Source organism: Papio anubis, chromosome 11 (genome assembly GCF_008728515.1).
Source record: "Papio anubis isolate 15944 chromosome 11, Panubis1.0, whole genome shotgun sequence".
Taxonomy (NCBI): domain Eukaryota; kingdom Metazoa; phylum Chordata; class Mammalia; order Primates; family Cercopithecidae; genus Papio; species Papio anubis.
This window is the reverse complement of record NC_044986.1, coordinates 812,336-822,550: the sequence shown is the minus strand read 5'-3', so window position 1 is coordinate 822,550 and position 10,215 is coordinate 812,336. Positions and strand designations below refer to the sequence as shown.

General features: G+C 56.0%; 1 protein-coding gene across 1 annotated transcript in view; it reads left to right on the top strand.

Moving 5' to 3' along the window:
* Window positions 1-4,851: 4,851 nt before the first annotated feature.
* Window positions 4,852-10,215, top strand: part of INPP5A (inositol polyphosphate-5-phosphatase A) — a 242,946-nt gene continuing 237,582 nt past the window's right edge. Inside the window, exon 1 of the mRNA XM_017944467.2 lies at window positions 4,852-5,236. Within this exon, the coding sequence (XP_017799956.1) occupies window positions 5,162-5,236 (75 nt within the window). The 5' untranslated portion in view covers window positions 4,852-5,161. The remainder of the gene's footprint in view (window positions 5,237-10,215) is intronic.

The following is a 10,215-nucleotide window of genomic DNA, read 5'->3' as shown; positions in this document are numbered from 1 at the left end:
GCTACATACCTCTGCCTAAAGTGACCAGGTCTAGCCCCTCCCAAAGAGGATAGAGCCCTGGATTCCTTTCACTGTGCATGTAGCCATGCTTTGTCTGCAGACAATTATCTTGAGTGAGTCACTTAACCTCAGTGTTTTTATATGGAATGGAGTACGGTTGACCCACCTGGCAGGAGTATTGAAGATCGATGATTATCAGATGATTGAAACGCACTTCACGGCTGTGCAATGCTAGACACAAACATGCCACAGAGCACCTTCTGAATGTGCTGTGGACATGCATGAGGGATGCGGGCTGGAAGCCTCTGATAACTATGAATCCATAAGCAAACTGGTTACTGTCTTAAACTAAGTGACAATGCAATATTTAGTGCTGTCCTTTTTAAAAAGCTCACAACATATAGTTGTTTAATAGACTTGGGCCGAATTTCCCTCCTGGGAGACCAAGAGAATTGTGCCAAGTGGTTGACCAGGTTGAAGAGGGTTGGCAGCTGCTGAGGAATTCATCCATGGTAGGAGGAGGAAAATCGGGCAGACTCTGCTCCCCACCTCCGTCTCTGCCCCTTGCAGACTAGGTGGGCCCAGGATCTCCTTCAGCCGGGTAAGCAGGGCTTTAGGAAACTCATTACTATTATTATTTTGGCAAAGGAGCAAAGACACGGGGCAATATTTCAAGAGTGAAGAAGGGCACACAAGGGAGAGGCATCCTCCCTCTCACCTGGTTTCATGAGTGTGGCTTTTAACACAGGTGATACAAGTGGCCAATGTCTTTCTGAACACAGGAGAGCTGGGCCCCAGGCACAGTGACAGGTCTGCCATACCCATGCAGCAGTCGGCATGCCGATGTGATCTAAGGTGAGAGCCCAGCGAGGTCAGCTGGGAGAAAGTGAACACAGGAAGGGCACACCCAGGACCCCAGGGCCCCAGAACTCGGGTGAACACGAAGGGAGCCAGCAGAGGAGACTGGGGGTGGTCAGCGCAGGTGGGAGGGAAGAGCAGGAATAAAACAAACGCCAGGGCCAAGCTCGCTTCCAGGAGGGAGCCAGTGGTCAACCATATCAGAAGGTCAGCTGCGATCAGGCCTTGGGGGGCTGGCCCTTGAATTAGGATGCGCCATGGGGTGTGTGCATGAGAAGCACAATTCGAGGGCCTGGAAAAGAGTGGTCCATTGGCATGCAGGGTAGAGATGGGCAGACTTTTAGGACAAGATTTTCAGCAAGGAGAGCAGAGAGAGGGGAGGAAAATGGAGGGGCATAGGCTGGAGGCTTCCAGAGATCTGAGAGACCGCAGCATGCTTGTGAACTGCCAGTGTGACCCAGGAGGGGGTGGCCTTGGGCGGGGACAGGCACCTCGTTCCATGCAGCAGCATGGAGACATGCAGGACAGACACCAGATGCTGGGCGTGTCGACTTAGTGGCGTGAACACTGTCAGAATCCAAATGGACATATACATATAGACCGTGGAAGGGCACGAAGGGAGGGTTCTCATGCAGACATGCTTGATAGCAAGAATGATCACAAAAGACTGCAAAAATCACAGCCGTGCACAAAGATCATCACGCCTTACACACACAAACACTTATGGGAGGACATCTGCCCAGCAGCTGCCTATCCAGCCTCAGACTGGCACCATCCTTCCTGGCGATCCTTGTAGCCAAGGATCATTGATTCAAAACAATGATGCAATCCTCCTGTTTCCTTTGAATATCTTTGTCTTCCTTTACCTTCCTTGACCCACACCCAAATGCGATGGCACATGTATTCTATTGCAATGAATGTTCCCGAGTAAACCTCATTTTCTTCTAGAGAGTCTCTCTCTGTTATTTAGGTTGATAGTGGGAAAATCCCGGACTGCAAATCCTTCCTCAACAAAGGGCAAACGTGTCCTCCAGGGAGGGTGGTTGGTGGTTAGAGAAGGGGAAGGTTGCAGTGGCCTCCTGGAGTGGTGGAGTGCACATGCGCAGCGCCAGGAGGCCCAGTGCTCAGCGTGGGTGTGCTTGAGACCTGGGAGACGCCAGGGGCATGGGAATAAGGTATTCTCTAGTTTTCCCCCCAATTTAGTTTTCTCTAATTTAGGTGCAGGTTCACTGTAAGCAAGTAAATCAGTCCTGGTGGCCAGCTGGGTGAGTGTGGGGGTGGGGGGCAGGGGGGCAGGGAGTAGGTGCACAAAGTGACTCTACCCTCAAAGAGAAGCAGAGTAAGGCAGGAAAAAGAGGTGTGCACATGCGTGGTTGTGTGTGCACGTGTGCACGTTCATGTGCATGCAAGTGCATGCATGTGCATGTGTTTCTGTGTGGGTGTGCACATGTGTGGCTGCTAGGGGGGTGGCTAATGAAGGCATGGGAGCAGCATGGGCTGTAGGTTTCCATGAGGCTCCACAAAAGTGAAACCGAAGGAGAGGAGGTGGTGGGGAGGGCAAGGCGCCTGGATTCAGGCTTGGTGTGGTCATTGCTGATGAGAACATCCAGGCTACGCTCAGGGCAGTGGATGCAGAAGTGGGAGGTCCAGGCCACACCCCCTTGGGTTCTGGAGGCTCTGGTAATGAGCACGGGATACAGGAGGCAGGAGAATTGTGAGGGGCTGAACCGGTGGTAGGTGAGGGGTGCATGGGAAAGAGGAGGTGTCTGCCTGGAAGAAGGACAGAGGCCAACGTCCAGGCATGGCAGGAGCTGGCTGGTGAGGAGAGGAGGAGGGAGCAGGGAGGGCACAGGGGATGGGGGAATGCCGCCTCAGCAGGGTGTGAGGGCACAGCCTGTGGGGAGAGGTGAAAAGGCAATGTCCCTTCTCAGAAAGCACGTTCCAGGGATCAGTGACACCCCCACATTTGGTTTCTACTAAGGGTACCCTTGGCATGTGCTGATTTTGTTAAAAAGAAAAATAAGACACTACGTCAGTCAGCTTCGGCTGCTGTAGTGAAATATCACAGCCTGGGAGGCTGAAACAAGACTTTTACTTCTTACAGTTCTGCAGGCTGGAAGTTCAAGATCAAGTTCCAACAGCGTTGGGTTTCTGGTGCGGGGTTTGTGGCTGGTTGGGGTGAAACTTCCCACTGTTCACTCACACTGCTGCTTCTTTTGCACATGTAAGAGTGGGGAGAGCACTGAGCTCTGTCTGTTAAACACCAGCCTTGTTGCGAGACTTAACATTAGTTACCCGCGCTAGCCCACCTCCAAATACAGTCACACTGGGGGTTCGGGCTTCAACCCATAAACTTGGGGGAGGTGTGTGTGTGGCAGAATTCAGTCTGTAGCAGGCAACTACTGAATAAAGTAGACACTGGTTTATACATCAAATGGATTTTGCTGGAGTCAGGCTCAGTGTGGCTGTAAGGAGGAACCCTGGAGGTATTAACACAAGCTGGTGATGCCGCCTCTGCGCAGGCCTGAGGCCCGAGCCTGCAGCACCTTCCCTCTCACGCTGCCCTGGCAGCGGGTGTCATCCTAGAACAGAACAAGCCCCTTTTGATGTCACTGGGCATTGCCTTGGCGGTTTACTCAGAAGCTGGAGACTGCCTCGCTAGAGCCCATTGCCAGGCCCTGGCCACCCCTAAATCTGTGTCCACAAAACCCTCTGGAGTGCCTGCTCCGCATGGTGGCCACTGGCCACACAGGGCTGCAGATCAGTGGAAGCGGCCTTGTGAGCTGCTGCCAAGAGGCAGGTGCCCGTGCAAAGCCTTCCTGGGAAGGAATCTCACTGTGGTTGTTAAATACTGGTTACATGCTGAATGATGTATTTATCTATTGCGTTAAGTAAAACGTATTGTTAATTTTGGCTATTACTTGTTACCTTTAAAAAATGTAGTTACTAGAAGCTTAAGATGAAAAATGTGGTTCTCCTCCTCCGTCTACAAGCTTGTCCTGTTCAGGGCAGCGGTGTCCTCGCGGCCTCAGACCCAGGGTCCAGCCCGTGCCCTGGCACCTCCGGCGGCCAGGATCAGCATCGCTGCCCCGGGCCCCGCGCCGAGCCGGCTGTCCCTCCGTGCTCTACGCTCCTGGGCCCTCACCAGCCCCTCTCCCCGCCGAGCCCCCTTCGTCCCTGCGAGGGTTCCCCGCACGCCCCGCGCTGAGACCAGCCTGGCCTCCGGGACGTCAGGGTGCGCCCCGCGGACTCCCGGCCTGACGCCGCCTCCCCTCTGTCTTCTCTGGGCCGCAGCCGCTCCTCGTGAGTGAAGTCGCGGCTCGGGAGCCGGGTGGACGCGCCGGGAAGCTGCACAATCCAGGCTCCGTCTGCGGGGAGAGCCGTGCGCACGTGGCCTGGCCCCTGCAGGTGCGAGTGCCGCCGCCCCGGTGGGCTTCCCTCCCCGGCACGCCCGGTACGCGGCTGGACCACTGCGGCCGCGCACTCGTGGGGGCGGGACGGTCCCCCGGGAACCGCAAGAGCGCGCACCCGCCGCCGGCGCCGGGAACACACGGCCCCTTTAAGAGGTGCGGCCGGAGCAGGACCGTGACGTCCTAGAAGTGCGAAGGGCGGAGTCTGTGCGCAGCCGCGGTGCGGGGGGCGGAGCGGGGGCGCGGCGTTCTTGCGGGCCTGACTGACAGGAGCGCAGTGGAGGAGCGGCCAGTACCAGGCCGCCGGACACAGGAGCCCCCCCGCGTAGGCCCCGCCCCGAGACAGGCCCCGCCTCCACGAGGGCCCCAAGTTCCGCACAGGCCACGCCCCTCCCACAGGCCCCGCCCCACTCTGTTCAGACTTAAGCCCAGCTGAGGCCCCGCCCCCCGAGGCTCCGCCCCCTCGCATAGCCCCCGCCCCGGGCCTAGCTCCACCCCGCACGGGCCCCGCCCCAGGCCCGGCTCCACCCCGAGTCAGGCTCCGCCTCGCGCAGGCCCCGCCCTGGGCTCGGCTCCGAGGGGCGGGACTTGCCCTCAGCCTGAGTCGGCGGCGGCTGCGGGAACTTTCCCAGCGGATCTAATGGCTGCGCGCGGGCCACTGTGAGGCGCGGCGGCGAGCGACGGGCGCGGGGCCGCGGAGCAGCGAGCGAGCGAGTGAGCGCGAGGCCGGAGCCCCGGCCAGGCCCGGCCGACCCGCCGAGCCCGCGATGCGCCCCGGGGCCGCCCCCCGGCGCAGCTGACGCCCCGCGGCCCCGCGAAGACCCCGGCCGGCCGGTCCCGGAGGAAGCGGCCGCCGCCGCCGCCCAGCCCTGCGCCCGCGCCGCCCGGGCACCATGGCGGGGAAGGCGGCCGCTCCGGGCACCGCGGTGCTGCTGGTCACGGCCAACGTGGGCTCGCTCTTCGACGACGTAAGTGCCCCGCGCCGGCGGCAGGCCCCGACCCAGAGCCCGGGACCCCCGACCCTGACCCCGGGGTCCCGAACTCCAAGCCCTGGACCCTGGACCTTGAACCTCCAGACCTCGAGGCCTCAGACTCTGATCCTTGTACCCAGGACCCCAGACTCTTGTCCTGATTCCCAAGTCTGGGAGCCCAGACCCCTTGATCCCCAAGCCCGAGACCTGAAGACCTGGGCCCTGAACCCCGAACCCCATCCTCCAGCAGCTGACCGTTGACCCTGGGACCCTGCCTCTGAACTCCTGTTTCCAAATCCTGACCTGGAAACTCCAATATTAAAACCCTGTCAGATCCCCTGTTAACAGTCCTTGGAACCCAAACCCCAGAAACCGGGTCTGTGCACACAAAACCCTGCCCCAGCCCTGATTTCCGAATCCTCAGAACCCTGGCCCTGGAATGCCCATCCCCAGCCCTGGCCCTGAACCCCAGATCCATGGTCACTGGAATCACAAATCCTGACTGCAGAACCCTGGTTACAGAACCTGCTCTCAAACCTCTGTCTCTGGTCCCTGAGCCCTGGACCCCAGCCCTGAAACATAACCACAGACACTAACCCAGGAACTTCTGACACTGGGCTGTGGCCCCAGCCTCCTGTCCCTGTTCCCCAAACCCTGAATTCTAGCCCAAGAATCCCAGCCTTCATACTGTGGTCCTTGCCCCTAAAGCCAATCTAGCCTGACTCTGAACCCTGAATTTCAAGCTCAGGCCCCAGCTTATGGCCCTGAACCCCTGTCCTCGACCCCTGAACCTGGAACCCTGGTTCCAGAGTCAGGCCACAAACCTAATTCTGAACCCTGCCCCTAACTCTGGTTCCTAGATCCCATCCTTGGCCCCTTTCTCCAAAACGCTCCTGCCCCTGAATCCTGAATCCTGAATCCTGATCTTTAAGCCTGGGCCTTGAGCCTGCTTCCCAAACCCTAACCCTTGACTCCCACCCCTGGTCCCTGTCCTCTGAGCCTAGGCCCTCCTCGCTGGCTGTCAGCCCCAGCTCCTGTATGCCTGGGTGCCGGCCTCACTGTCCGTCGGTCCCTGCAAGGCCAGAGGATAGGGTGCCCTCATTTAACCCTGCCACTTAGTGTCTCTTTAGTTCTTAAATAAGGGAAGTCTGTTGACAGCCCTATAGGACTTTATATTTTTTATTTATTGAAGAAAAAGATGCTGAGAAGCTCTTTAGGGGCAGAAAGGGGATGCTGATTGCCTATGGCCTTTACCTTCTAGGGCTCCTCCCACCCAAGCCTCAGTCCCACCCAGGATCCTGGGGCACCCCCGTCTCTGGAGAGACCAGGGAGCTGAGGCTCAGGGCGCACTGGGAGCTCCCCAGAGGCAGGCCAGGCTGACCTAGTTCAGCGTTTCAGCCACGGTGCCACCCTGCTGTTGGTACTCGTGCTGCCAACCCAAATAAAGCAGAGTGCGGCTCCAAGTGGCCCAGATGGAGGCCGTGGAGCCACGGATGCTCCCTCCCTCCCTCCCTAGGTGAACAGTGGGGCGCCGCACCAGCTTTATGACGGATGTGTGCCACTGATGCACGCGTGGTTTCCATTTCAGGAGGAGGTCTTGTGTCTTTGCTGGCAGCAAGCATGGGTGAAGTGTTTGATGAAGCTCAGTTCATGCACAGGCTAGGTTTGGTTTTTATTAACAAAAGGTGCTGTTTTTCTGTTTTTCTTATTTTAACTTCCAGGTGCCCATGTATTATACTGACCTGCTGGGGACGAACTGCTTTCCCTCACACTTTGTTATGGACAACTTCATCTAGGTTTATGTTTGATCATTTTCTGCAAAAGTGCCTGGCATGGGTGTGTGTCTGTATATTTGGCGTTCTATTCTAGGCTTTCCAGTAACATGTCACTGTAGCATGGTTTGTTCAGATGATTCAGATCCGTTAGCTGCGGCTTCAAAGCCTCAGAAATGTCAGGAGCATTAAGCATGGTGGGGCATTTTAGTCTCAATGGGAAAAGAGTTTTTCTGTGCAGACATTCTTTCCAGTAATCTTTGATTCTGAGTTCTAGCATTTTTGTTGTGTTTCAATTGTATACATATATTTATCTCTGTTGATATTAAATTGGGTAACTTAATTCACTTTTGTTTAGCAACATAGTTTCTCTGAATTTTCATTTTTCTTAAAGGCTATGTGGAATTTTGCATTATGTTTATGTTTAGAAGGAACATTTGTTTTGGTCAACAGCACATAGGTTAATTCTGAAAGGTGCGTTGTGATTTCAGGGCTGAATGGAAATGTATCTGTCTGTGTCCGAAGATTTCTTAATGTGTGCAGGTCAGTCCCTGGGGGCCAGACCCAGCCTCCTTCAGTGGAAACCAGCCAGGCACTCGTATTCCCAGGCCCCCTTCCTTGGTGGAGCTTTGGGGTGTGGTACTTGTGGGCCAGAAACCTGGCTGGTGGAAGGGAATTCATGAGTGAAGGAGGTTTTGGTTGCTTGGTTTGTCCTGGATTTCAGGGGACCTGCTTCGTGATGCTGTTTGCCTTTGTGCAGCCCGTCCCGTGCTGACGAACACACCCTTCAGGCAGTGCTCAGGCTGTGAAGGAATCTGTCTTATCCAGTCTCATCGTGTTGGAAGCCAGGCTCGCCTGTGACTAGAGCTGGAGCTGGTCACGCTTCCGAGGAGGAAGGTGTTTGAATCTGAAGCAGATGTCCCAGCCTGTGACGGACTCTGTTTTCCTTTTGTGCACAAGTGACAGGTGGTTTGCTTTTGCTTTTGCAGTTTTGAAAGTCTCCCCTCATAAGGCCCCTCCTCCTCCCCCCCCTTTTTTTTTCTAAGACAGGGTCTCATTCCGTCACCCAGGCTAGAGTGCTGTAGTGGTGCAGTCATAACTCACTGCAGCCTCGACCTCCCTGACTCAGGTGAACCTCAGTGTCCTGAGTAGCTGGGACTACAGGCGTGCGCCGCCATGCCTAATTTTTGTAGATACCAGGTTTTGCCATGTTGTCCAGGCTGGTCTCGAACTCCTGGGCCCAAGCAATCTGCCTGCCTTGGCTTCCCAAAGTGCTGGGATTACAGGTGTGAGCCACTGTCCCTGGTACAGAGGTAACCCCTCTTAAAACTTAATGTGTGCATAAACTTCAGTTGTGGTGTGTAGCATCCTGGGATCCACACAGAGTCTTGCTCGGCAGCTCCTGTTTGCTTGTCGTTACTCCATCTTTGTGGCCCCAGAGTGGCTGTGCTGTGGGCTGCGGGGCTGTCCCCACTGGGGTTGCTTCTGACCCTCAGCAGACAGTGTTGCGGTAAATGCCTTACAGTGTACCGGTCCCCAAGCCCTTATCCCTCACGTTCCTAGAAATTATGGAGGACCCAAAAGAGTTCTTGTTTATGTTGGTTATAACTACCAGTGCTTCCCATATTGGGAGCTGAGACTGCATGAGAATACGTAGCTCGCTGCGCTAGCTGGCAGAGCGATGACATCATCCCACAGCACAGGCACCCCCTCAGGTGTTGGCCATTCTTCCCTAGGAGACAAGGAGAATGGAAAGAGGAGTCATTTTGTAGTATTATGGAAATAGTTTTGACCTAGTCAACCTGTGAAAAGGCCTCCTCAGCCCAGTCCTCCCTTCCCAAACTGTCATGGGCACCCCTGTCTCTGGCCAGGTGGCTGGGGTGCCTAGGACTTTCCCAGGCTTATTATATGGACTGCCAGACCACCCTCAGTGAGCCCTGCAGCTGGTCTTTAATTCCTGAATTGGACTCCTGCTGTCACTACTCGTTTGCTTGGAAAGAAGTGACCGGGGTCCATATTTAATTGTTTTGCTTTGATGTGGCTGGTTTTTTGACAAGTGAGGTTTCTGGCTTTTGGTTTCTTCCATTTTTATGAGAAGGGAATTGAGGAGGTGAGATTCTTGCCAGCTGTGGCGTCATAACTGCGTCCCACCCTTGCATGGTCAGGCTGCTTCTTGATTCTGAGAGCACAGCCCACTGGCGGGTATCTGCCTGGCGGCCCTTCCTGCTCCTTGCTCACAGCTAAGTCAGTTCTGAGCTGGTTTGCCTTTTTGCTTAGTCAGCTCCCGGGCAGCCCTGTCCCTCTGCCCAGACCCGGGGTTGCAGAACGGCTGTGAGAGTGGGCTCGGCAAGTGCTCACTGGCAGGGACCTGAGGGCCTTGCAGTCAGCAGGTGTTGATTTGCCCTGGAAGAGTGTGGAGGTGGCAGAGCTGCTGTGGGTGTGGAGTCGGTGATGGTCAGCAGTGCAGGCTGGCATCTCTCTCTGGTAGCATCAGCATTGCCCTCTTTGCCATGTGGTTCCTGGCAACATCAAAGGTACTGCCCTCTCTCCCACCTTGAAAACTCTGAACTCCATGTTCCCTCCAGCCACTGCAGGACATCCTGACTCTCTTCCATGGCAGCCCTCGAGTGGGGTGGGGGGGTCTCCCCTCCGTGTCCTTCTCCAGGCCTCCGCCCCAGCACTCCTGCACAGCAGGGCCCAGGGCTGGGTGCGGGTGGTGCCCAGCTGGCAGTGACTGGCCTGAACTTTTGCTCCCTCCGTGGATCCTCCTTTTTCTTCAGGGACGTTTCAGTTGGTAATGACTGTGCTGGGACAGAATGCACACACCATGTCCCTCACCCATTTCTTTTTCCTTTTCTTTTTAGTTTTGAGACAAGGACTCATTCTGTTGCCCAGGCTGGAGTGCGGTGGCTCGCTGCAGCCTTGAACTCCTGGGCTGAAGTGATCTGAAGCCATCCTCTCACCTCAGCCTTCCAAGTAGCTGGGACCACAGGTGCACGCTACCACACCCAGCTGATTTTTTTATTTTTATTTTTTGTAGAGATGGGGTCTTGCTGTGTTGCCCAAACTGGGCTCAAACTCCTGGGCTCAAGCAACGCTCTCACCTCTGCCTCCGGGAGCGTTGGAATCACAGGTGTGAGCTGTCACACCCAGCCCTTTCACCCATATGAGGTGTACAGTTCACTGGTTTTCAGTATATCCACA